Source organism: Trachinotus anak, unplaced genomic scaffold (assembly GCF_046630095.1).
Source record: "Trachinotus anak isolate AG129_WGS33_773 ecotype Australia unplaced genomic scaffold, CSIRO_AGI_Tana_v1 ptg000018l, whole genome shotgun sequence".
Taxonomy (NCBI): Eukaryota; Metazoa; Chordata; class Actinopteri; order Carangiformes; family Carangidae; genus Trachinotus; species Trachinotus anak.
The window spans coordinates 16,030,454-16,057,998 of NW_027273869.1; the positions used below are offsets into that span (position 1 = coordinate 16,030,454).

Sequence of the window (27,545 nt, forward strand, 5' to 3'; positions counted from 1 at the left end):
GCCAGGCTAGCTGTTTCATCCTGCTTCTAGTGGCTGTTTAAGATAGGTTAATCATCTACTTAATGCATGATGTGGTCTTTCCATCTGAAATAAGAGAAAGAAATCCCACAAAGTTGTTGTTTTTATGTTTGTATTTGTACATACTGATTAAACAAATAAGATATAATGTGTTAATTAATGAGCTTTAGAGGTGACCACAGGTGTATTTCTGACCTTTGAACCGAGCCAGGTGAGCTATTTCCCCCTGTTTCCAGTCTCTATGGTAAACTGAGCAAATCGTCTGTTTACTGTAGCTCTATGCTTAATGCACAGACATGACAGTGGTATCTAGCATTTTAAAAAAGAAATGTACAGTATTTTCCCAAGATGTCAAACCATCCTTTGAACAGGAAGCACAAAATATGACAAGATATTTTTTTTAGAAAGTAACACTGTTTGCCATCTTGTTGATCTACCTATTGCATATTTGTTACTGCATTTGGAATATATCCTGTTATTCGTCAAGTGGGAACCACTGTCTGATCTGAATAGAAAAATAACCTCTTTATTAATTACTAGAGTAAAGTATTTTCACTCTATTAAGAGACGGTGACAGTTAAGCCGGAAAAAAAGAAGTGTGTCTTTTTTTTTCTTAGCCTGAAGCAACCATGAAGACATAATTTAAGCAGCTTTAAAACTCCCTCCTCCTTTTTTTTCTGTCTTCGCCCCAAACTTTGAGAAGTTACTGCTCTTAAATCTTTATTAAAATTGCACAACCACTGGGCAATTAAGCACACAGCGAATGGACTGAGCTGGCATCGCTGTAGGGGCTCTCTCAACTGGGAGGACTGGATCTTCCTTAAAAGTTTTTACTCTCTCTAGAGATAGTCGCTAAGCCAAGCCACAGTGCCAATTGCACTCAATCAATATCACACATCTAGTGTGAAAAGAAAGGAGATGAATACTGTAGCAGTGATATTGGAAGTGAAGTCTATAAGCTGCAGAGGCAATAATGATGAAATATGTGAAATGTATGATGATGCCTCTGTTCAACTGCCTCCTGAGTGCTTTAGTTAGTGAGCAGTAAATCTGACAGTCAAGATTTGTGTTTCACCTGAATGACTCGATTTTCTTTGATTGCTTCATTAATTAAATCAACTCAGCCTCTAATCCCTGGCCTGAGGCCCTTATTACTGATCTTAATAGAGACAGGGGACCATCAGGGCTGCACAAGGGAAAAAAAAAAGGCAGCAGATGATGGAGTGACTTTGGATATGTTAAGTTATACTTATATAGTGCAGGGTGCCTACCAAGGAAGTATCCCCTAACAAGCTTTTCATTTTAAAATGCCTCCCGTGTTTGAGAGGCGCCGGCCATCTGCCAGATTGTTTTTTCGTTTGCAAAAACCCAGATAAAGTTGTGAAGGTCAATGTGCTGTGAGGCCTGGGAGGCGATGGTTTGCATGCTGAGGAGCTGCCTTTTAGCTTCACAGTGGGACAGGGAGGGAGGGAGGAAAGGAGGAGCAGAAAAAGAAAAGGAGACAGACAGAGAGGCAAGGAAAAAGGAGGAGGGGGGGGGGGAGTTGACAGAATACAAGAGCAAGATTAAAACGGGCAGCGGGAGAAGAGATAGAAATGGGCAAAACAGTTTGAGCAGAAATGATTGTGGTTATGAAGATGCATATGAATATGGAAGAGAGAGAGCGGAGATGGGGATGCTGCCTGGAGGGAGCATCAAAGACCTCAAAGAGCCAAGCTACTTGTCTGCTGCTGGGGAATTTGGATACACATCTGCAAAAGCTTATGACACAACCTCCCCTCCTCTACTTTTTCCCTTTTCCCAATGTACCTCACACATCATGAATGACGCCGACATGACAGCGAAGCACCTGTGGCAGTGCATCTGTGGATCAGTGAGCACGGGGCGTCTCTTTCTCTGTTCGCCTGCCATTAGCTTTCCCAGGCCGGGCTAACAAGCTCCTGGCTGCTTTGTTCTGAATGTACAAGGAGCAAGGAGCTTGGCTGGAGGTTCAAAGAAACCCCACAGCCAGCGAGAAACTTCAACCAGCTGGTGGAGACACATAAGGTTGGAAGTTGTCTGGCTGCTCCTCCAGCGTAAACTTGGATGTGTTAATCCATGTGCTTAGAAAGGCAGAGAACTTCTCGTGCGGAGTCTAAATCCCCTGCCCTGACTAAATCCTAACGCTTTGTTACGGCCATCCTCGCTGAAATGAGAAGGTGCAGCAGCGGTTCAGTTTCTATCCACCTTTTAACATCACTGTGTAATAGTACTGAGATGAGCTTCCTCTTTTGCAGTCACTCTGAGTGTAATAAAGGCTAATATCTGCAGACTATAAAACTACAACTCATGGCAAAAGCAGTGTAGCTGACTAAATATATTTTTGCCCCGTGTCATAGTTACCGGTGAGATGATTGATTTTTTTCCGAGCACCGTTTCACTTCTTCTGTCTTCCCTCAGGCCACAGTCGCAGCCTTCGCAGCCAGCGAGGGTCACTCTCACCCGCGGGTGGTGGAGCTCCCCAAAACGGAGGAAGGCCTGGGCTTCAACGTGATGGGCGGCAAAGAACAGAACTCACCCATCTACATCTCCCGCATCATTCCCGGAGGCGTGGCTGAGAGGCACGGCGGCCTAAAGCGAGGGGACCAGCTCCTGTCCGTCAACGGCGTGGTAGGTCCAACTGAGGCAGAGCTTAGATAAACCTCTCTGCGGCTTCCAAAAAGTACTGAAATATTTTTAGGAGTTTCTCACCAAACGGAGAAGTGTTTGATTTCTGGTTTGACGTGGGAGTCAACAATCAGGAGAGCTGTTGAGATCAAAGTGCTGCATGTCTTGAGTGGAGAGCAGAAACACTTTTTCACCCACTGGAGAGATGAGAGCCAGACTGTCAGCCTGTGCATTTTCGCATGATATCAGCCAGTATTGAAAATGGAGCAAATATTCTTTTTTTTCTCTCTCTCTCTCTCTAAGAGATGTTACTATTTTAAACATATATTCAAATCAGCTCCCTTTAAAATTCCACTCTCTCCCCATCTCTAACCCCCCCCCGCAGAGCGTGGAGGGCGAGCACCACGAGAAGGCAGTGGAGCTGCTGAAGGCGGCCAAGGACAGCGTGAAGCTCGTGGTTCGCTACACCCCCAAAGTGTTGGAGGAGATGGAGGCTCGCTTTGAGAAGCTCCGCACAGCCCGGCGGCGCCAGCAGCAGCAGCTCCTCATGCAGCAGCAGCAGCAGCAGAACCTGGCCTCTCAGCAGAACCACATGTCGTAGGTGAGGCGCTTCATTGCTTTAAGGGTGAGGGAGGGGGGGGGGGGGGGGGGGGGGACGGACGACCATGGACACAAGGTAAAAACACTGTGTGTACTTGCAGTTGTAGTTGCACAAACAGAAAAGTGTTGTGTTTATTCAAGTTGATGAAGCATATATGCTCCCGCTCTATATTCGCACAGGTTTATGTCTTTACACTGCTGTCTGGAGAGGGACCCCTGTCGCTCAGCCATGTGTTCTTCCTTTGATTTCCACAGCCAGAAACCTTCAAACCACTTGCATATCTGCTACTTTAAAGGAATATGCGACCTTTTAAGAAACAGCTAGCTCCGCCCACAAACAGGAATGTAAAAACAAGCAGTTACAGCACGTGATGTCCCCTAAATCTGTGCAAAAACCAGAACCGGAGCCAGGCTAGCTGTTTCCCCCCTGATTCCAGTCTTTATGCTAAGCTAAGCTAGCCGTCTTCTGGCTGTGACAGGAAGTGAGTAAATGCATCCTCCAAATTGTTGAGCTATTCTTACAACCTCCATACACAACTCATTTGCAACAGCGTATACTTCTTGAAGGAAAAGCAACTGTGACCGGACAATGTTTTTCTTTTAATGTGATGAGGTTTTGCTGTTAATTTATGTTTTTGGCACATTGCAAATATGTTCACACTGAGCGTATCAGTAAAATATTCACAGACAGAGCATTTTGTTCCCCACCAGAACATCTGATCATGCAGCAGCTTGTAGTGACAGCATTATTAAACTGTTTTATGGTTACGGTTGTGTTTAGGCGCCCACACCATTTGGTTGAGTGTGACAGACGTGAATCACTGCCACCACAACATAATCAGGAAAACAGTTGCAAGGGTTGCCATATTACACACAACCCAAATTATGATGAGTAAGTAATTGTGGTGAATTAGGACAAAGATTAATTTAATACAACGCTCTACTTTTAGCTGCTCTAAAATCACTGTAAAGCCCTGCTCTCATGGCTTATTGCTTTATTTTAGCTCACAGTCCCAGTCTGGAGGGCCGACGAAGGTCAAATGGAGATGAGTACAGATTATCTTTTAGCTTCAATGTGGAATTTTTTTTTTTTTTTGTCTATTTCATGTGGAAGAGTTTTGGATTAGAAGTGTTTGCTATTTTAGAGCTTGGCTCTAATAAAACAAAATAAGAAGGGATAGTGGGTTCAGATAACCACATGCAGTTTTACCTTTTTATTATTTCCCCTATGAGTATGTGCACAGCCTCGGGCTTAGACCTCCAGTCAGAGACGTCTGCTGGCAGAATTATTAGTCTCTCCAGAAATCTTACTTATAATGTATGGCATTTATTTACTTTATTTATTCCTTTTTATTATGAATTCTCTCAAATTTGTTTTATTTTAGGTCCATTTTTTGTCTCTATTAATCATGAGGCGTTCTGTAAATTTGCTCTGAAGTGGAACAGGAACATAGATGGAGAGAGCGTTCACATCTGAATACAAAGCCTGAAACCTCAGTGGTATATTTTGCAAACTGAGCAGCTGGTATCATCTGCGCAAACGTTACCACCTCTGCTGTGTTCTGCCAGTGATTCTGTTGTAAGGGCTCTAAATTATTGAAGCTTAAACCGATTACATCTGTGCTTCATGCTCTGCAGGTACGTGGATAAGTAGATACAGCCTTCAGTGGAAGCTGCAGCAGAACGGAGGGTCTACATGCCTCTGCCTGAGACAATATTTTTACATTTTTCAAGTCCACATTTAGAACAAAGCTCTGCACTGCCTGTCAAACTGAAGCAAACTCACACTTTTACTGAGTGAAAATAGCAAAAACTTAAAAGCAAGAAGAAACTTTCCAGACACTAATCACACCATGAAGTTAAATCATATCATCCTACGCCTAATTCTGCCCAGACCTCTCAAACTATTTAAGCATTTCCCTGACGGAATGGAGGCGGGCATGTGTCCAAGATCTCTGTGGCACTGCCCGTTTGATGCTAAATCCCCCAAGCATATCTCCTGTCTTGCACTTGGCACGGCGCAGCTTTGGAAGGTATTTGGGAGCTTGTAACAGTGTGCTGTGGTGGAGCCACAGACAGGGAGCTGAGCAGGGATCATGTTTTATCAACGCCGACGGGCCGATCACAGAGATTTGGTTTGGCGGCCAGTGGGCTGCCGACCAAGTGACACGCACAAGCAGGCAGGAGTGCAGCGTAAGCCACTGGTTAGACTGGTATTCATCTCTCTCTCTCACTAACTCAGCCAGCTGTCTTTTCATTTTTTCCTCCTCCACACAAACATCTCCGCATTTTAATAGTTTGCAATATTGATATCGATGGTGATGATCTAAACAACAGCCTCACTCATTAAATATATGTATATTTAATGATTTTTGCTTTATAGAAGTGTGTTAACTGTAACCTGTAATGTGCCTCCAGTATAAAAGCTGCAGGAAACCTTATTGCATATTTGTGTGTGTAACATTTGGTGACTTTAACCACATCAGCCAGACCCTCCATACATTTTCATAATAAGTTTAGAGTCTACTTAAGGTTTTGGTTTTCCATTACCAAGACCACTTCTGTAGTCAGAAAATGCAGTCACCCCACTTATCTTGGAGCCTGTGTAGTGGACATAACTGCATTGTGTTGCATTATGGTTAACATGGTTTGTCTTTCTGCAACTTATTGCGAGACACCGCCCATGACATCAGCACAACCTCAGAATTCACACGGCCTCTCTTGCATAGAGGCTGTCAGTGCCTGTGTACAGTAACACCGTGAACAGAATCACTAAATGCTCCACACCACCCAACATGGTGTCAACAACACTGCACTAGCTTTGCAAGCTAATCAGCAGCTCCTCCACACACACACACACACGTGTCCACAAACATCTTCCTCTAATCAGCAGATTAATGGATGAAAATAAACACAACTCCAGCTCCAAAATGTGACAATATCCACACATTCCCTTATGAACCAGCTTTAAATCACATACATGGCAAAGACACCAAAAGTAAACACAGTGTAGAACATGCCTACCTTCTTACAGATTAGTCCAAAGCAAAAACAGGAAGTAAAGCTAGCAAAGCACAGTTCATGCAGTTTGTAAAATAAAACAGTTCCTATGCTCCCTCTTGAAACACATGTCGGTTCCTTACATGGGACAGTGTAGGAGCTGTACCTAAAAAAATGTAGACACTTCCACAAAAATAAATTAGCAGGAATCTTGAGGAAATATAAGAAAGTGAAAATGTGAACCCTTCAAAATAAAAGTCTGGTAACCCTACATAGGATTTGACAGGAATATAGCCTGTCTAAAATGCCCTGTTTACAATTTAGTGCCACACTGCTGCAGCCATGTGACCGGTGCAGAAAGATGGGACGTTTTTGAGCCATCTCTGTGCTGGAATGTGTGAAAAAAAAAAAGCCTGATGTTCAGATGTGTAGTGAGCTATATTTGTTTCATCAAGGACTGGCCTTGTCGCTTCCTTGTATTTGTTGTGACATTTGGTTAGCATGTCGGCATTAAACAGTGCCTAAAAAGTGAGTGTCTCGTTCCAAAAGTGTGACAGTTGGCAGCCCTGATATGCTCACAGATGGATCTGTTGTATCCCAGGGACTTTTAAAGGCCTGAAATGATTGATTCGCGAGGATTTGAAGCTCTGATCATGTCCTAAGATCATCAGGCGATGCATTATCGAGCTTCATTCCCCTTTTTCTAAGACACTGTTTCTCAGACTGAACTGTCAGCGAGCTTTAAGGCATTGCTCTCAGCTTGTCTCTCTTTTCCTTTCTGATCGGCAGGTTGTTCCAAAAGAAAAAGAAGTGAAGGCAAGTGGGGGAAAAAAAAGGTGGATCTCAAAGACCACCTATTTTTGTGGAAGATCCTGGAGGAAAAAAAAAACGCTCTGTCGTGGAGGAAAACCGACAAGTAAAAGACTCTTTTACTTACTTCTCTCTCCCTTCCAGTGTACCAACAGTTACTGAGCAGAAACAAAGAGAGCCGTGTGTCCCGACATTGGTGCTTTGAGGGAGGCTAGCACTGACAGTCCATTTTAACTTTGTATTCCCTTTTATAAGTTGTTGTGATTCTCTAAAACTCTTTCTTGTGTTTGTTGTTTTGTTTACAGTCATCCATTTTCGATTGCTTGCTGACATCCATCGGCACCTTCGCCATTATGCCATAGATATCATTTGTACAGTGGTGTTTCTATTGATTCTTCAACTGGTGCTTGTGTCTCTGTATGAATGACCATTGATTTCTTTTTTTTTTTTTTTTCTTTTTTGTGTCAGATTTGTCCTGTTTCGGATAAACGTGAACTCTTTTTTACCTTCTATATTGTAGCAAGAAAAGGTTTTTTATCTTGTAGATTTAGCAATAACAGACATTCTTCGGTTTTACATTGCGTTTTACTAAAGTCACAGTCAGACACAGTTGATGCAGAGTTTATGGGATGGGTGCAAAATGTAAATCACCGTAAAGCAAACTGGGTTCCGTGCACTGTAAGGCAGCTTCTGAGTCCAAATCTATCCTCCGTGCCATTCGAATAGATTATTGACGTACAGGTGGCACGTACACTTAATGTGCAATAATTAACCGACTTCACAAGCTTCTCCCAGCTGAGATTTCTCCAGGAGATATATGTCTCACAGAGGTCCAGATCAATCCTCAGAAATATTATCCGTGGATTCAGTCCAAATACGTAGATTTATGTTTATACTTCAGACTTTTCTATTTTATAGTTTATGAGATGAGAGATTTAACATAAAGTTTTATTGTTCCTTTAAAATATTATCATGTAATCCTTCTAAAACATGCAGATTATTATTTCAGATACATTAGTTGTATAACTAGCACATAGTTTATGTGTATCTGTTTTTCTGTTTAGACAATCATTGTGAGCTTCGATGAGATTGAGTACAACGTTTTAGCTTCTTCTTTTTTTTTCTCCTCTGTACCTGTAAGGGAGATCTGTTCTCTCTACCAAACAAGAACCTGAGCTCCAGAGTTAAAGTGGTAATCTGCCAGGCCTGTGTTTACTTCTCTATTGTCTCCATCTTTGGTGCTAAGTGCTCCTTGTTTCTTTTTTGTTCTTCGCATCACTTTGTAGATCTTTGTGTTTCTTCGTGTTCTCTTTTGATTCGTCTTCATTTTCCGTAGGAGGCAATATTTTCTTTGTTCCACCATTCAGACTCTCACCCTCGGGCCGTTTCTTCTTCTCTTTATCCGAAGCAAAACAGAAAAACAAAAAAAACCACATAACTGTTTCTTGTACGTCAGAGGATCCCCACCCCCCCACCCCACACCCCCTGGAGAGACCGACCAACCAGATGTAAGTTAGGAACAGCGAATGCAAAGTTTGTTGAGCTGCATTTTCATGAAAGCGTTGTGGATTATTTCTTTAGAACAGCATCATGGATTTATTATGGATGTATAGCAAGGATTCATTTTCATTTTTAATCTGTTCTGATCTACATCCAACGGCACAAGCCCAGCAGAGCAGACTTCTTCTACATGCATAATATGTGCCACGCTGCCATTTCCTAAATAACCTGTCAGCACCATAAGGTCACTTAATGCTAAAGCTTTTATATTAGGTGACTTTAATGCTCAGGTTTTATAGGATATTCAAAAGTTTTTGTCCCTCACTCAGTCTTAAAGCAGAACATCTTCATCCGACAGACCCCTTTTTGTATCTTTAAATCACAGGTACTCTTTCTTAATTGACTTGCATTTTTGAAGCTGATGGTCCTGTACTTACCGTAAAGATTAAAAAAAAGACAACAAAATGTTGATATGCAATTGTTATACATACTATATTTGTATAAATAAATCTATGTGCTTGTGTACAGTGAACACTTTGTCGACCCTTCCTTCATATCCCATGCTGCACCGCTGATGGCTTTAGCGGTTTGAGACCCAGAACAGATAAAAAATATAGATTCGTAAAAGTTTGATAGCCAGAGTTTGAGATGAAAGGAGTTTTTGGTGGGAACACAGAGTTTAGAAGAGTGAGGGAGGGAGTGTTGGTCTGCCCAGTCATACAGAGAAATGTGATGTGTTCAGTCAACTAGACCAGGGGTCTCCAACCTTTTCACCCTGGGCTCAGAGCTCCTCATGTCTTATATTACTGGTTACATTCATTCACATATCGTATTAAAACACTCACTGAAATGATTCAGTAAAACCTGAACATACCAACATGAAAACACCGCTGCAGATAAACGTCGATAAATCTGTTCAGAAATCAGAGAAGAAGAAGCTCCTCAGCGAGTAACAGTTGTCAGTTCATCAGGAGCTTAAAATAGCGAATACAGTTCACTTCATTTTCCAAAACAAACAAACAAAAAAAAAACCACGCTTCAGTTCAAAACCCACAGTTTAACTCACTGTATCCATGGCAACATATTTCCTGTTTGTTGCAGACGTTTTGTTAGTGATAGCAACTCCTCAGGATAACAGAGCAGATCTCTGTTATCCTGAGGAGTTGCTATCACTGCTCGTGGCCTACAGCATCTCTGATCTACAAGTGCTCAAATTTAAATATAAATACAGAAACCTTTCCAGAAAATACTCATCATTCAAACATTTTGAATTGTAGAATATAAATTCCATGACTTACAACATGTTACAACTACAACCCTGGGTGTGATGTTCAGGTACAGACTGAATAAACACTGTATTCACAGATACCCGAAGATCTAGAAACTAGCTGCAGTTCTTTTCTTTACTTCTCCTGATAATGACAAAACAGCCTGTGGTTTATCACCTGTCAGTGATCTAAGTGCAGCTGCTGAAGGTGGAGTGATTAAACCTTGTGTACTGAAGTGTCCCTCTGAAGGCAGGTCCAGGTTTTTACCCCTGGAACAGAAAGTCAATGGCCTTTTGTTAGCTCAATACCAAGCAGACACTGAAACTAATGAAACAGACTCTTGTAAATGGAAAGTACTAAACTCGCATGGTGACAGCAGAAGCACTGAGCTTTCACCGGCAACGTGTTGTACACGGTGTTGCGTGCAATAAAATCCTTGTTACAGCTCTTCTCCAGCAAATAAGCACTTCTACAGCAGATGACCAAAGCCTGAAGTGACAAAACTGGAGAGTGTAGGCGGCATTAATGCAGGTGACGAATCCCTCGCCAGTGTCTGTGGCTGCTAATCAGGAGAAAAGAGCCTGGAGGTAACACCTTCTCAGGATCACATGAAAATAAAGTGTTCATCTCTCACAACAACAAAATTCTCCGCTCTGAGTCCAAACAGGCAAAGATGATAAATCAGCCCACTGAATATCGTAATTGGTTTTTTGAAGTGACATATTTTAATGTATTAGAGGTGTGAAAACAGTTTTCAGCACCTTCTTGATCCCTTTTCTTTCTGCACTTCTGGACCTGAAGGCGCTGAGCAAACTAACAGTGATATCACCTCTGCTGCACTGTCATGTGTTAACTGGTCAGATTCAACCCACGGCGTGTAGAACAAAGATAGAGGGGTTACATGGAAGATGAGTGAATATCTTCTATTTGAGCTCACTGATTTTATAACAACTTAGTAAATATATAAACAAATAAAAGATTCATGCACAGATTGAAAAGTATTTCCCTAAAAATGCTCAGACTTTTCATTGGTAGATCTAACTACATCAACAATTACACTTCCTCTTCCTCTTCCCCCCGTGACCTCTAAGGTCCCCAGACCTTACCTTGCTTTTCTGTGTGTCCATCAGTTATGTGAAAGGTGCTTAAATCCAATTTATTATTGTATTCTATTATTTTTATCTGCCTGTTTGTGGCATCCATGTAATTCTGGATCAAATTACAACAACACAAAATTAGTTTCCTGACTACATTTCTTTCAAGGTATTGAAATATCTTGAAAGAAATTCTTGATATCTTTCAAGAATCTGTGCAATAATGAAACAAAAACAAAGTACACACTTCTTAACTTAAAAATAAATACAAAAACAGTAAGACTAACACTATATTCTGTTTTGCAAATGTGTTTGAATTTCAAAATAAGATGTCTTAATCAACCCTTCACATCTTGGTTTGAGGACTTTTTAATTTTTTTGTGAGGTTAATAATAAATTACAACATTTCATGAGTCATAAAACTATATGACTTTTATTGTGGTAAGAAATGAAAATATTTTCCCAAGCACATAAGGAAGGATTAAAGTGTAAAACCAGATCTTGATATTTCTTGATATTTTGGACATGGATGGATTTATTTCATCGCAGTGTTAATGCATTGGCGTCACGCTTACAGCGCAGTAAGCAGCAAAACTAACTACACTCCAAGAGTAATGAGGAGGAATCGATGCTCAAACATCAGCTGTTTTATTGACTGAACAAATCAAAAATGCTTCAAACATAATGTTAGCTTCAGCATTTCTAATGGTTTAGATCCACAAACTGCACCTCCTTTACATCACGTCCTTTCCTCCCTTTGCAGCTCCGCGCTTTGACAGCTGCACTACATCACAGGTTTTTGCCAGGGCGCAGGTTTAATTCCCTAAAAACCTCAGCTAAACATCCAGTGTGAGCTCAGCATCCTCCACAGATGTCTGAAATACTGTATCTCCAATAGTCACAATATCAGGATCATCATATTTATCATCATATTTAGAGGTTCAAACACATTCCTGCGTGAACCTGCTCATTAATGTTGATCCTTAAGGTCCAAACACAGGAGGTCAAAGTGACTGGTCAAGTGTTAATGTAGGAAATACACGAAACACCTCTCTCTTGTGGCCTTTCTGAGTACTACAGTAATGGCTGTGCTGACCTTTGAGTCTTGATATCACAAATCTTTTCTCCGTCGAGACTCTAACAGAACAAATAAATTGTAAAAATAAGTGAATTTATATCTTTTTAAAAAAATCTGGTTTCATGCTCAACCTCGGCAACCCTGAAGTGTATGTTTTGTGTTGACACTGTGGGCTCGGTGAGTAAGCGGTTCATGAATCACAACCGCAGAGTAGCCATGGAAAAATGACATCAGTGACATTTGGAGCGCTGAACGCGGCCACAGAGGTTAGTGAAATACAAGCCACTGCTGGAATGTCCACAATGTTTCATAGCACTGTAGCAGAGAGATAAGAGCTGAACTGTGAGTATTTGCCTATGTGCCTACAGTGCTATACTCTGAGTGTCTCTGCAGCGGTGTAATAAGAGAGAGCTGCTGCTGCTGCTGCTGCTGCTGCTGCTGCATAGATGGATGTGTATATGGACAAATTACATCTGTTCTGAAGGTTGTTTTTGAAGACTGGTTTGCGGGCGAATGGCTCAGCAGCTGACTCATTTTCCAAGTGAAACCTCATTAGCAATTTGACATTTTTACCTTGAGTAGCATTAACTCAGCACACTTGCTCCATAGTACTACACTCAAAGGCAAATATTTTCCTTCTTGCTTCACAATATGTTTAACTGCTTTATGTTATTAATAAAACCACACAACAGAAAATAAAATGGTTAAACGTGGCTCCACCTCAACCCACTTCAGCAATTAAATGCTACCTACACATTAATACTTTTGCAACAATAAACAAGGATATAGCCTGTTACAGTCGCAGAGGCCATCTGCATTATGAGTACTATTTCCTTTTATACTTTATTTACATTTAGGCACTTTCACATTCTCAATGCAGAACTTTTACTTGTAATGGAGTATTTTTATTAGTATGGATATATATTTATGTAACATACATATGCACACATACATAAACATGCATGTATTTGTATGGGCTAGACGTTTATGTGAATGTATGAAATAGTTCAAATAGGTTTCATATATAATTTTTACATATTTGTTTTTATTTCAAATATGGACATACATTTGTTTATCATTTATTTGAATATTTGTACTTTATACTACTCTACTCCACTACACTGTGTAGGCAAATATTGTACTGTATATATATTTACTATAATTTGCAGATTTTACACTGGATTGTCAGTTTATTAGGCACTCCTGGCTAAAACTAATGTAATCTAACTCAATAATATGTTAATGTTATATGTTATATCACAAGTAAAAACAGCAGAATAGTTTCAGTCAATATTTTATTATTATACATTATGAGATTATTACTGGCACATTTAAATTCAAACTGCATTTATATGGCATGGAGGTGGAACTAATTTTAATTTATATATCATTGGGGAGTGTGATCTAAAGAAATAAATCATTTATGAACTCTCTGAACTCTAAAACTTATATTTTACACATGAAGTATAAATTTGCAAAAATAATAAATAAATAAAATAAAGTAAAATTTAAAAAGAAATATATATATATAGCTTGATAGCCCTTCTGAAGAAGTATGAAGCTCCAGTAAAGTAGAAGTACTTCATAGTTGAACTGAAGTGCATTTCTTAAATAAATGCACTGAGTTATTTTCCACCACTTAACACAATAGCAACAGTCTCACAAACAATAGAACACAGTGCTGAAGCCAGAGGAAAATAATGGTATTTTGAGATGCAAACACACTGAAATAAAAGAACATCTGAGGAGTAGGAGACGTTTTATTTTTCTTTTTGTAGTTTAATCCAGACAAAGCACATTAAAGCAAAGCATAATGAGAAAGGAAATGTGATGGGGGGGGGGTACAATCATAAAAACAATAACCGTAAAAGAAACATACATTTTCAGGGTATGTACTGTGATTTAAAAAAATGTAAACAAATACAGCTCACTGACAGCATGATCAAAGAAATGACGCAGGATGACACATGTTACCCCACCCCCACCCCCACCCCCACAATAAATACAATAAGAGGCCATTTGTTCCCAACTCTGGTGCTGATTGTATAATCAGGGTGTTAATGATGACTTACATTTGGCAGCGAAGAACAAACAGGTACACACACACACACACACACACACACACAACACTCCCACATTCCCAAACACATCAAAGATACAGAGAGAATAAAATGTGATCAAACATGGACAAAATGTTTTTACTTTTTTCTTTTTTTCTTTTTTTTTTTTTTTTTTACTATATCTACACTGTATGTAAATTCTTGCTGTGGTGTAAAGCATATATATTTCAGCTGTAATGAGTGGTATGCTGTAGGCTCCATGAGTGATTACAGCAGTGTCAAATGATTAATGGTATCAGCTGACCTCCATCAGTTTCTAATGTGATCTCCACACCTTGTTAGCTGGAGACAGTCGAGACGGGGACGAGCCCTGAGCAAGACACTCTTGTCACATAATAAATAATTTCCCCTTTTAGTTCATATAAAAACCACCCTTTTGGACGTGTATTCATTATTGTTCAACTTGACTTGAATCTGTGACCTTACATGATTAATTTACTTGCTGTATTAACTTTAAAAGACCCACTCAACTAAGACTAATCAGTGTTATAATGATGAAAACAGCTTCAGCCATTAGATAATATCTTACTTTGTTAACCTTGTTTTGAGTATTGAGCTTGTTTGGTTTCTTGAACAGATGGTGATGTTGAAACAGAATTAAAAAAAAAGAAGAAGAAGAAGAAGAAGAAGAAGAGCTTCCAAAGAAACAAATGCAGAAACTTTTATACATAACATAACAGTGAAAGATTTAATGTTCACAACAACATGAAAAGTAAGAAAGAACACTGCATAAATACCACTTAATGTTGGAATAATGCAACATTACATTAACTGTCATTATTAAATATGTCTCATTGGGTATAACAGCATGTATAGAATAAATGGGCATTTACATTACATATTTACAGTCTCATGTACAATATAAAAGCTTCTTGCCACAGGTCCTCAGATTCTGCCGAGTCTCCTTCAGATTCAACCAAAACTAGTTCTTATCTCTTCCTGTTTGCAAACGCAGCCGCAGCTTCTGCCTGTGGCAAAATATCCAGAGAGGTTTTCCTTCACAGGACGTGGTATATGGGCCTGGACCCGGGGCTCTCTGGCGTGCAGGGCTGTGAGTCGGTGCTGCCAGGGGAGAAGGTGGCCATGTCTCTCAGAGCAGCCGGTCCACAGCTGGACTCCACCGAGGAGAGACGGTCCACGATGCTGGAGAGGCACTCGAGACTGGAGGCTCCGGCTGCTTTGTCGCCCAAACTCTCTGATAAGAGGAAAGGAGAGCTGGGATCAGTCAAATTCTCAGTCATTTCAACTGATGCCACATATGAGATATTTCATTTTTTATATTTTAGATTTAATTCCTGGCACTGTGGGACTCACAGGGGGCAAAAAACCCCCCAAACATTTAAAGTCATTCAAACATTAGATTTTAAAGCACTATGCTTGCAAGAATGCATGCCATATTCATATCAGGCTGCTGTTACTGTCAAGAGGTCTTACCGTTCTTTGCATATGAGTAGCTGCTGCTGTAGTTTGCATTCAACTGTTGCCACACTGGACTGTTGCTGCCAGCCTGGAAGGAAAAGAGAAATCAAATTTACCCTTGAATTCTTGCAAACACTTAAAAAAGAAAAAGCCGCAGACAGATCTGACATGATATAAATATATATGGGAAAGAAAGAGGCAGGAAAAAAAAAAAAAAGTACAAAAACAACCAATGCCCTTCATGATATACTGGACAAGGCTAATAAATCCTGAATTCCAAAGTTATGGGCTTCTTTATTTCACATACACCTTAAAGGCAAAGTGGCAGTGTGCGCTCCCTTTCCCCTGCCCCGGCTCTGAGCGTGGCGAATCGATTGTATCAGTGGAAGCAACACCAGTTTGTGCAAGATGACACTTTCTCCTAGTAAATCTGCAGAAAATCCTGGCAGCGGCGCAGAACATGCAGTCAGGATGGAATGCAGAAAAGCACCCAGTTTTTCCTGCCAGACTTCAGTACGGTGGATTTAGCTCGGTTTATTAGGGCTATAAAGTGTCCGGTGGTGGGAAAGCCATTACTCCATCCAGCATTAGAAGTTCTTGTGCATTAACTGATACACAGTCACCTTCAGAGAAACTAATCTGACCTGTGATAATAAGCATCAGGGAACAAAGATACACGCAAGGCGACAGAAGAGATGTTTGTATGATATGCATGAAGATAATAATTGAGGGCTTGTTGCAAAACAAGTGTATTTGATAAAGACGTTTCTAAACTGGAGATCCAGGGTCTACCTTGAAATGAAACACATGCTAATGAGAAATGGCAACAGACTCTGACTTTGGCAACAATTTAGGTCTTTTTTGGGAGAAGGTCCTACAAGATGAAGAAGTCCTGTCTCACATGCAGCAGTCCCCATTTCTCTGATGGACATGTTACTGGGTTTACAGCCACGACAGGACTCTGTGCAACCAGATGTTTGCATGAGGAGGCTGAAGCAGTAGATCAGAGGTCTTACCATGCCGTCAGAGCAGCTGGAGAGCGGGCTCCCTGGCTCAGAGCTGCTCTCTCCAGGTAGGCCGTAGTAGTTTTCCACCTGCTCTCGTAGCAGCTCCTGCAGGCTTTCGATGTACTGGATGGCGTTGCGCAGGATCTCCACCTTGGGCAGCCGTTGGCTCGGGTTGGCTGAGGTGCAGCGCCGCAGCGCCTCAAAAGCATGGTTGACCTTCTTCAGCCGCCGGCGCTCGCGCATGGTGGCGGCCCGTCTTCGGTCGACAAAGCTGGACTTGCGCTTGCAGGCCTTGCAAGCCCACTGCAGGCAGTGTCCCGGCTGGTGGGGGGCTCCGGGGACCCTGACGTGTTCGTCCTCCTCTGAGCCGGCGAGCTCCATGCCGGGGCCAAACTCCAGGCTGTCTGGAGAGGAAGCACAGGCTCTGTCGTAGTAGACCTGGGAGGGTGAGAAGACATCCATGGCTTGTTGAAGAAAGGAGTCTGAATGGATGGAGTGATGGGCACAAAGGAAGGAAGGAGGGTAGAGGAGTGGGGTGAGAGAGAGGAGACCTCTGAGTGATATGAGGGGTCTGTTGCCCTGGGCCCCCCTTATATGCCCCAGGCCAGAGCCCAGGGCCCACATTGGCCAGATCTAATTACCATGGCCCATTGGCCCAGCCAGAAGGCAGGCTGGGGTTAGCTCAACTCCCTCCCTGCCCCATCCCAAACCGCTGCCTCTTCACCCCCCAGTACCCTGCAGAGTTTCCCACATCTGCACTTACTGGTGTTTTCCCACTCATCACCACACTCTCCTTCCAACAGCCCTTGTCCTGCAAGGCCATGATGAATACAACGCTCGGGAATGTTTCAGAACATTTGCAGCTTTAACCACAACACGGCCTTTTCTTCAACAGTCCTAAGTGGTTTATCTGGAGCTTTGCTGCAGCCATCACGACGATGAAAGTGACACTTTGCTATGAAGACATAAATGTTAAAGAGTGTGTTTTGTTTGGTTAAACTGCGCAGAAAAGGGGGGTGACCACTTGTAGGAGTATGCAGGCCAATTTTTACGGTGGAGACAACAGCGTTGCAGATGCAGCCCAGCTGCAAAGGGAGGTGTAACATTTCAAGCCCTGTGAATTCACATTACAGCGGCATAAGCCCCCTCCCCTCCTCTGTCTCCCACCTCATCCTCGTCACTGGAGGTGCTGCTGATGAGGTGGTCCCTGTTTGCCAAAGCTCATTAAGACAGCAATTACACAATTGACACGGCTGCGCAATTCCCTGCACCATTTTGGCCTCCGAGGGCCAAATTTTACCCATTAAAGGTTATTGACACAAGTGAAGTGCTTCAATTCAGCAACACAACAAATGGCCATGATGGTTTTTATTCAGGTGGAGGTCTGAAGGTTTGATGGGGTTTGAGAAATGAGGAATTCAAGGCTGCAAAAATCTCAACATGCCTCTTATTTGTTCTCTTGTTACACAAGTAAACTGTGCAAATCAAATCATCAGCGTTTCAAACACTCCTATCCAATGTTTCTGTTTGCTTTGTTTTACTTGCTTTATTCTTGCTGTTGACATCTGATAAAGACACTGACATTATAAACTGCTGGAGTGAGGCTGAATTGTCTTCTATTTGCAGAATTGCTCTGCTCCAACAGACAGAGCTTGTCAGGCAGAGTTGGGCTCCTGCAGGTCCACGCTGACTTGTTTAGGTAATTATGCTGTTGACAGCTTACAAGGATACAATGCGGATATTTCTCACAATGTGTCAAAACGTTTGGCCAGCCCAACCCCCCCACCCTCCCCCACCCATCCAATCTCTGGGAACCGCCTGCACCTAAGAAAACACCAGTACCTGCCGCCTGCTCGGAATTGCCGCCGGAGTTTGGATTAGGCACAGCTGAAGAAGACATCGGCTCGTCCGCGCTCGGAGCCGCTGAGAAGATCAAAGGAAGCTGAGAAGCGGCGGACCATGAGGAAACCTGGCAACCAGCGGCGGCTGAGCGCGGCCGGGGCTGGATTGGCGCGGCACATGGTGCGATGAGGGGTTGGTGCGGTGCGCAGCCGCTGATCTGCGCACCGCCTCGGTCTCTTGGGAACTGACTCCAGTTCGCTTCTCTGTTGTTCTCAAGGGTCAGAGACGGAGTTAAGTGAAGGGCAGGAGGTGATCTTTTATGTCCATCTCCCTCACGTCTGAAAACCTTATTTCTTCCGAACTGCCCCCATGCTCTGCTTGTTTAGGGCAGCAGCAGCCCCACGGACAGAGGGGCAATTTATCACGCAGATTCCTGCAGAATAGATTCATCTCTTTGGTGGAAAGTGAAGCCAATTTTTATTTCTTTTTATTTTAACTAACAAAATATTATTAAGGTTGGAGTTTTATTGGGGGTTTTTTTTCTGGGTAAAGCATAAAAAAGGCATACAGCTAATAAAAAGAGGGTTACAATTTGATTCAGATATTTTACACCCCCCACAAGAATTAGTGAAAAACACTTTGAGTGGCAACACCATTTGTTTGGCAGTGAGCAAGAAGAGGATCCTGAATCCTTTTCTTATACCACCATATTCAGGGAAAGTCTGGATTTATAAGAGCATTCAACCCCCCCACCCACCATCTCACCCCCTCCTCCTACAACAGCTCGCCTTTCATCAGGTTGGACTTTTAAAACACTGCCTTCACAGCCAAATGAGAATTATATGGTGTCATCAGTAACACCGACAATCCCAGTAAAGTTATAGACCAGAGAAAGTCTGAGAAGGTGCTGTGTCTTTGTGGTGGGGGGGTGCATGCATGAGGTCTGATGGAGCAGATATATATTTAAAAAAATACGTGTACAGCTTCACTGACAAGAAAATCTTTAGGTTTCAGGCAGGACCCTGAAACAAGACTGAACCAAACAGATGTTTTTCAGATAAATGACTGTTAATGTCGATTTCAGGTTTACAGTTGTGGTGATATTATGCAATAATTAAAAACAAGACATGAAATTGGCAGTAACACAGTGAAATGGAGTAATACTGCAACCACGCTGAGAGAGAGAGAGTGAGTGAGAGAGCAGGAGCCCATTAAAATCACATTACCGTTTGGAGCTATCATGTTTCTGTGTGCTTTCTGCAGAAAACAAGAGATTTGGTAAAAGAAATGAGCTGCTCTGTTGAAAAGAGAGTAATTTTTCTAAGAGCCTGGAGAGATTTGTTTTCCAGTTTTTAATTCAGCTGTGGTTAGGAGGAGGTATGCATATCCTTTACTCACATAAAGTATGAGCTCAGCATTAAAAGAAAATGTCCTGCATTCAAGTTGTTTACTTAAAAGTACACAAGTATTTTCAGGATCTAAAGTGGGACTTATTATACAGAATGGCCCATTTCAAGTGTTGTATTATTATGTAGTTTATTGTTTTTGTGATTTAATAAGGTGTTGTGTTGTGTTGTTTAAGCAGCATTTTAATGTTGTAATTGGTCCAATAGAAGCTGCTTTAACTGCTTTATATACCGTTGTAGTATAATTATATGTTTAGGATGATAAAGCGGAGAAATATTCCAATATTTCCTTCTTAAAGTGCACTGGAGTGGAGGTGTAGCAACAATTGAGTAACCTTATTAGTCTCCCAACAAGGAAACTAGTTTGGTCGCCCAGGCACAGGGACAAATAACAAAAGAGACACAGGTCAGACAAGTGACGGCAGCCAATGAAAGACTCACTGCTGCAACAGCACGAACACTAACACACACACAAAGTGACACATATTTCTGAGGAACATTAGTAGCATACAGCCTCAAAACAGTTCATGTCATCAGTGAAATCAGTTGATGAATAAAAGACTGACCATAAGTGATCCACCTGAAAATGGGACCAATACAACAGGCAAGTAATAACAAATTAAAAACTCAAAAAATGAACAGCTGTAAGATCCAGTATCACATCACCCGTGTGGGCAGAAAACACCTTCCAAATCCTTCTGTGGTGCATCTTGGTTGATATCTCGATGCATTTTCTTACACTAAAAGCACAAAAAAATTGGAAACCTTCAGATTTAAATCAGGTTTGAACTCCACCCTGGTTCTTTCTGATGAAGCAGAGAAGGTTTAAACTTTGTTTTCCTCTTGCTGGATGTCACATTGAGATCTTCTGACAGACCTGATAAACATGTATGTGTGTTTCTGCAGGTCTGAGAGGTGAACCCCAGAGGTCAACCAGGGCTGAGATCTGAGGGAGTCCAGTGCACCCCAACATTATCAACAACCCCCCTCCCCCTCCCATGTCTACACAACAACAAGACTCAGTGGCTTTCCATGCCGTTACAGCGTCATGTCACACATTTTAATAAGTCGCATGTAAACGCTTTGCCACGTGATGACGAAGCAGGTGATGATGAATTGAGAACTAATGGCTCAGATAGCTTCATTATCCCGCTGGGCTTTGCACTCATGCCTGCTAGCCCAAGTTTCCATGTCCCCCAAACATTTGATAGGAGAGGAGAGCGGGGCAGGGCGGAGGCACGCTGTGTTTGCAGGGGACTCGAGTTACTGTTGTGGGATCAGGCCTGCTGGATGCCAGTTGGAACAAAGAGAGGCAGCCCGGCAGCAAACTATTCCAGGCCGGTTTAGACAGATTTTATGGACTTCTAATAGCCATGAATGCTAAGAGACCCAGTAGAGCGTGAACTGGTGTTAATGCAACCCACTGGTAAAGCACTGATGCTTGCATTGCCCCTCACAGTGAAGTGGATGAAAATGACCTTGAAGAATGAGGAATATAGTGGTTTACTATACTGCAAAAGTGGCAATTTATTTTCACGGTCACTTATGTACAAATAATTAAATACAATCTCAGGTTTTTGTAAAGAGCTTGTCTGCCTTTGAATACAAAATAAATAAATCTAAACTTCACATTATTATAAAATATGTACAAATCTGCTGCTCCTGCTGTACAAATGAAAACTGCACGACAAACAGAAGCCGACTATCGTGGAGATAAACGATGGGAATTTCAAATTCTAAATACGCCGCCTGAGGAAAGGTCTTCGTCAGCGTCTCAGTTCTCCGAGGCGTCCTCGCTGAAGCTGATCTTCTCGTCGCTGGTGATGCTGTCCACGATGGAGGACAGGCGCAGGAGGCTGGAGGACGCGGAGGACTCACTGGTTCCTGAAAACAACAACGACAACAACAAAAGAGAGAGAAAAAAGTGACCTTTAATCCCACTTTTCCTGGTATTTCCTGTCCATTGTGAGTGAAGTTTGGCAGGTTGTACCTTCTCTCTGGTCTATCATTGCTGCAGTGGAATGGTCAGCAGAGGTCGGCCAGGGCTCAGAGGACTTCTTCCAGTGGTACTCATGACCGGCCACCTGTAGCGACACAACATACATGCTCATGTTCACATCAAATCTCGTATTGCTGCAGGAAAACAGGCACAAGATGAACAAAATGAATGAAACAAGAAAACTTTGGGAAATATTAATAGAAAAGGACACGTCTTTGTTAGGAAATGGCGTTACTGAACGTCAAGCCAAGCTGACATTAACATATCATAGTGACACTAAGAGGAACACATGCAGTAAACACATCATAATGTCATTATATACAGCAGGAAAGCAAATACATCATTAAGCCATCATGATGTCCTTATAAAGTCATCTGAATATCACAGACTCCTGAGGACCATGATGGGAATGCTATGAGGCGTGAATCCAGTATTAGCTTACACTGAGTTCTTTTGAGTTATGGGATGATCCGTTCTGGCTTTTCTCCTGCTCGTCCAGAGTTTGCAGCAGGTCCTGTAACCGCTCGATGTAGCTGATGGCGCTGCGTAAAATCTCCACCTTGGGGAGCCTCTGGTTGGGGTTGGCCACGGTCTTCCTCTTTAGGGCGTCGAAGGCCTCGTTGATCTTCTTCAGCCTCCTCCTCTCCCTGAGCGTGGCGGCCTTGCGTCTGTCCGTGGGCGCTGACTTCCTCTTGCAGATCTTGCAGGCCCACATGAGGCACTGGCCCTCGCAGTGTGAGCGCAGTCCCGGCGGGGCCAGGACGTGCTCCTCCCCGCTGCTCTCCCCTCCGGTCTCGGACGGAACGTTATCCTGGCCCGGAGACAGCGGGCTGTCGTTGCCGTTGTACAGAGGAGACACCCCCGCCATGTCCAAGTGCTGCAGTGGTCCATGATCCCCTTCCTCCAAATAGCGCAAATCACTGAAAAGATAAGTGTTGGTCTCAAAAAGGTCCATCATATTGTTGCGCCCCTCTCTCTGTTTTGACAGCGGGACTCTGGCATTTAAATAGAGCAGCAGGGACACAAGTCACCAGGCTTATATATAGAATGTGAAACTCTATCCAACAGTTTGGCTGTCACACTGCATCAAGCATCTTTTTTTTCAATGGGCCTTTACAACCTACTGACTGTGTGTAGGAAATAAATATACATTATAAGGCCTCCACAAGGCATCGAAATGTCACCTCAGGTTTCACGACAGGTGCTTTAAATATCTGCACAATGTGGCTTCACAGTGATATTACACTGAGAGAGTGACAGACGTAACACTGTTGTTCCACAGTTAACAAAACTGAATATGGAGAAGTACAATCTGAAAAAAAAAAAAACAGGTTTATGACAAATAGCTCTATAAACAGTTCAGTAATTAATCACCGCTTTTAATATCATCATATTATGTTATTTGCCAGGTTGTGAATAATCATTTTGAACACCACTGCCATTCCTTGTGGGATTACATAACACACAATATGAATAAAGTATTCCAGAAGTTGACATTTAAATTGGATGGAGAGAAACAGTCTTGGCAAACCAAATAACACGTTTCACACAAAAGCAGAAACGCACAATGAAAGCCACCTTTTCTCAGTGACCTTGCAACACTCAGGCCTCTGACAATGCAGTTATCCATTTCATAGAGTCTTTTGAGTATTTCAGTGTCTACAGACAAACCTTTAAGGTCAAATGTTATTAAAATGGTATAAAGTCATTTATCAGCGTTTGCGGCCTCCCTTTTTCCCATAACCCATCAAGTCTGCAGTTCAGTGTCAGTAAGTTATTCAGAAAAATATTTTGGTTTGGATGCTTTTCCAGAAAGTCGGTAGTCAAAAAAAAAAAAGTGTAGCAAAATAGTGTGTAGAAATTGATTCCTCACAACCTGGCAACCCTAAAATTTGACCTTCTAAACGGCTTGGTGCTTAATCTATAAAGCATTAATTACTGATTACTACACCATTCGTTAGTATGCCATTTAAAAACAGTTGCAAAACATTTATCTTAAAGGATCAGTTCACCCAAAATACATAAACAAAACATACTACACACAAAAGAGAGATCTGTCTCTGAATTATCAGCTGCCATCCTCATACAACCGAGGTGGTAACACTTTGAACCCCATTCAGCATTTATAAGCACTACACAAACATTTAATAAATGGTTTATAACACACTGTAATGTGCTTGTAAGCATTCGTCAGCGGTGATAACTTCTCCTAACACGACACAACTGTGTTTTACTATATTGTCCATTATCTGTTTCTACACCAGCCTCCACTAATGGATCCCCACAGGAGTTTTTGTTCTGGACAAATAAATTAATAAATGCCCACACCTGCTTGCAGCAATGTTACAGAGTGTAAAAAAAACTTTTATGAAATGTTTATATTCTGCTTATAAATGCTTCAGGAGGGGTTTGGTTGGGTGGATTAAAGTTTTACTGTGTTTTTCAGAATAGGTGTTCACCATTACTGTGGACAATGTTCAACCTCTGTCAACAGTTTCAGTGGAACTACTTTCTATTGAAGAAAAAGTTCCTCTGACAATGTTTTTGACCTCCACACAAGCTGGTCAATGAGCAGGCGGGACATTTTTATGCAGAGTAAAAGTCTTCAATAGTTCTGTCCACTGAGATTATAATATCAGTCATATACAGAAACCATTTACTCTTATACACGGCTCAGATGTGTTGTGCCTGTTTTAGCCGATGGGAACGGTATGGCCAATTGTAACTTGTAGAAAATCCCAACATAAATAGATTGGAATGTGCAGCGTCAAAACAGCTTTGAGAAACACATGTACAGGACGGTATAAATAGAAACGTGGCTCATTCGGCTCAGATTCATAAAAAGAAGAAGATAAAAGCCCGCAAGGAGGTGATATATGGCCTGTGGCATTTTTGCTGCAACCCGAAAGGTCCACAATTGGAAACTTCACAGGCGGGAATGTGAGGGATTCCTATCTTTGTGTGGCCACGTGACCTTGTGTTATGAAATGAAACAAGAAGGACTCATCAAGCAGTAGCTTCACACACAGAAAGGCAAACACAGCGTCGGATAGTAACCCTTCAAACCCTGATGACTGGCAGTTTAACTACTGGTGGAAATATGAAGGGCAACGTGTGAATCAGTCCAATTTAGAAGGACCTCGAGGGGAAGAGTCTCGCACAAACCTAGGTTCTGAGCAGTGTGTACTACAGCTCGCTGTTGCACAATCACTGGGGTTTTACTTTTAACCTATGTACGTCCCTCCCCTCCCCAACCCCCAGCTACTGTGACATTGTTATGGAAGGCTGAGAGGCTTTTCATCATTTGTCAGGGTGTCTGAAACGCTACAAGTCAACACGGTATCTCATTTACATATAACCTGTGTGACTGTAAATTGTCAGTAATGCCGCATTCACATCATACTGCACAGACTGTTACTAAGAGCAGGCAAGTGGGAGAAGTTTTCATATCAGCGTCCCAGTGGAAATAATTACAGACTGAGACAGCATGAGTGACATATAATACATTTTTAAGAAATCTGATTCAAATTCATTGTTGGTTAATTTTCATTTGTGATAATGATCAGTTACTCCTCGGAGTGAATAGCATCCATAGTCTTTAGCATCTCCTCACTTTCCAATACCGAGTGACTGTATTATAACCTCTTGTCTTGTGAACAATGGCTAAAGCTTTTGGCAGCAAGTAAACAGCTCTTAATGCTAACATACGTAGCAATAGCAAGACTTACAAATAGCTCCTTTAATGTTATTGGTCCCACCTGTGCAGCTACTTTTTTATTACTGACGTTTATGTCAGTCAAACTGTGTACTCAATATGGGTCTTTTTTTTACTGAAACCATTCAGACTTTTTACAGCAGGTGAAGCACAGGTGTAACAGGTGTGCGCCTTTAATTGCCGGTGAGGCAGCTTGAACAAAAGAAGCAGAGAGCGTTCAGGATATTTTTTTATCAGAAATCAACACACTGATTTTAAGTATAAGAGAGAATGGGTTCATTTTCTGTTATTTGGCCAAACCACCAACAACGGTTTCCCCAGTCTCCAGTGTCCTGCCCAAACATCAAATGTGGCCCAGTGTCTTTCTGTTTCTGCTGGAATCTCTGCTGATGATTATGATTATAGAGACCAGCAAATAAAACAAATTTGTCTGAAAATGTCAGATAATGCCCCATATTTATCATTTGACCCTGATTAGTGTTATATTCATGTCCAAAAAGTATTTCCTTACTGCAAATCCTGCAGAATATACAGTCGGTGTATAAAATTTGTTTTTAGAAAAAAGCTCATACTGTAGTTACACCAGAGAACCTCGTTTATGGAGCGTTATTAATTTAAAATGAATCATAAGCATAGGAACCTTACAAAAATGATGAATATACTCTCGTAAAATATTTGATGCCTGTTGTCAGTTAAAATATTACGAATGCATGAGATGTCTCTTGTTTTGTTTTGTTTTTTAATTCAGAGGTGATTTATTCTCTTGGGTAGTCACTTGTGGAAAGCAATGTAGCTTTTATTACTGGTTTGCTGTTTGTGAGCTTGTCATGCAGCAGAAATGATAGGGTAGGGTGTGTGTGTGTGTGTGTGTGTGTGTGTGCACCTATGAATATGGTGCATTAAGTTCTCTGGAGTGAGAGGTTTCGGTTTCAGTGTACCATTTGTCAGGTAAGACAGATTTTGCATCCCATAGTTGTCAAAAAACCAAAACAAAACCAGTGCTGCATTCCCCATCACTGTCTCTTTATTTTTTCATTTTCATGCAAACAAATTAGTCACAGTGCAAAGGAAAAGTGACAAATGGTGATGTATGAAAAATGATGATGCTAGAAATGGCGTATAACAGAATATGAGACTAAGCCTGACTTCAAACTATAATTGGTCTCGTTCTCCGAGCTGCAGTGAAACGTACACATTTTCGAGATGAATGGAGTCGTGTCCCCGCTGTGCCCCCGAGTGTGTATTCTCTCCCCAGAGCTACTGTGCATCCTGACCATAAATTCCCGTCAGTGTCAAGGGGTTGACGCCTCAGCTGTCAGGGAGAATCATGGCATAGCCTGGGCAGAAACTCAAACTGTAGGACCTGGCCTCTCAGGGAAGGAGAAAGCGGAGTCAGGATGGACTGCGGGAAGCGTAAATCTGTCTGGAATCCAAAGACGCTCTGCAGGCTGAACTCTGCATCTAAACAATGGATCCTTATGACGCAACCTGAGTGTATATGTATAAGATGCCACAACGATCTTATTGAAAAGTATAAATAGTATAACATATTGCCTTTTTGGAGTAACAGTGTAATTTAAACCGAAGTATAAAAAGGACAAGTTGCAGCTCGAGGGGCTGGACTATCTCTTAGCAAGGCACTGTAACTTCCTCTGTACATGTTCAAGCTAACAGGTGGTTAGCTTATGTTAGCATGAAAACTATAAACAGTGGGAAACAGCTAACCTAGCTCCGTTAAATTAGACATTATGTGTTAATGTGGAACATTTAGAGTTATTATTCGTGTTTTTTAGCTTTGAGCCAGGCTAGCTGTTTCCTGGTGCTTCCTGTCTGTATGCTAAGCTAAGAGCTTACTCCTTTTCAAGTGAATAAACTTGTTTCCCAAATATCAAACTATTCCTTTAAATTAAATCATGAATTTATGTTTTGTATATATTCTATATACAGCCTCACATGCTTTGCATTTCTTATTATGATGCTGTATTATGGGTTTAAAGAGCAATGTCTCAGCATTTAAGGGAAA

The 27,545-nt window shown here is 41.8% G+C and overlaps 3 protein-coding genes across 5 annotated transcripts in view; 1 reads left to right on the forward strand and 2 right to left on the reverse strand.

Annotated features, from left to right (window-relative positions):
* lin7a (lin-7 homolog A (C. elegans)) overlaps positions 1-9,106 on the forward strand; it is a 33,564-nt gene extending 24,458 nt beyond the window's left edge. The window contains exons 4-6 of one of the 2 annotated variants that reach the window (XM_071502281.1): positions 2,458-2,667; positions 3,050-3,265; positions 7,054-9,106. In XM_071502281.1, coding sequence (XP_071358382.1) covers positions 2,458-2,667; positions 3,050-3,265 — 426 coding nt within the window. In that variant the 3' untranslated portion in view covers positions 7,054-9,106. The remainder of the gene's footprint in view (positions 1-2,457; positions 2,668-3,049; positions 3,266-7,053) is intronic. The other variant, XM_071502280.1, reaches the window with a different exon arrangement.
* A 4,650-nt stretch (positions 9,107-13,756) lies between these two features.
* myf5 (myogenic factor 5) lies at positions 13,757-18,812 on the reverse strand. Of its 2 annotated transcripts, none has more exons than XM_071502631.1 (4): positions 18,403-18,812; positions 16,570-17,042; positions 15,569-15,641; positions 13,757-15,329 (listed from the first exon to the last, which is right to left on the reverse strand). In XM_071502631.1, the coding sequence occupies exons 1-4, from the start codon at positions 18,458-18,460 to the stop codon at positions 15,133-15,135; spliced, it is 801 nt and encodes a 266-aa protein (XP_071358732.1). In that variant the 5' UTR covers positions 18,461-18,812; the 3' UTR covers positions 13,757-15,132. The 2 variants fall into 2 exon arrangements, with proteins under 2 accessions (XP_071358732.1, XP_071358733.1); XM_071502632.1 differs by having other exon boundaries at positions 16,570-16,998; positions 18,403-18,803.
* Positions 18,813-20,875: 2,063 nt separating this feature from the next.
* Positions 20,876-22,815, reverse strand: myf6 (myogenic factor 6). The gene is made up of 3 exons (XM_071502633.1): positions 22,250-22,815; positions 21,799-21,892; positions 20,876-21,692 (listed from the first exon to the last, which is right to left on the reverse strand). The coding sequence occupies exons 1-3, from the start codon at positions 22,763-22,765 to the stop codon at positions 21,583-21,585; spliced, it is 720 nt and encodes a 239-aa protein (XP_071358734.1). The 5' UTR covers positions 22,766-22,815; the 3' UTR covers positions 20,876-21,582.
* Positions 22,816-27,545: the final 4,730 nt, after the last annotated feature.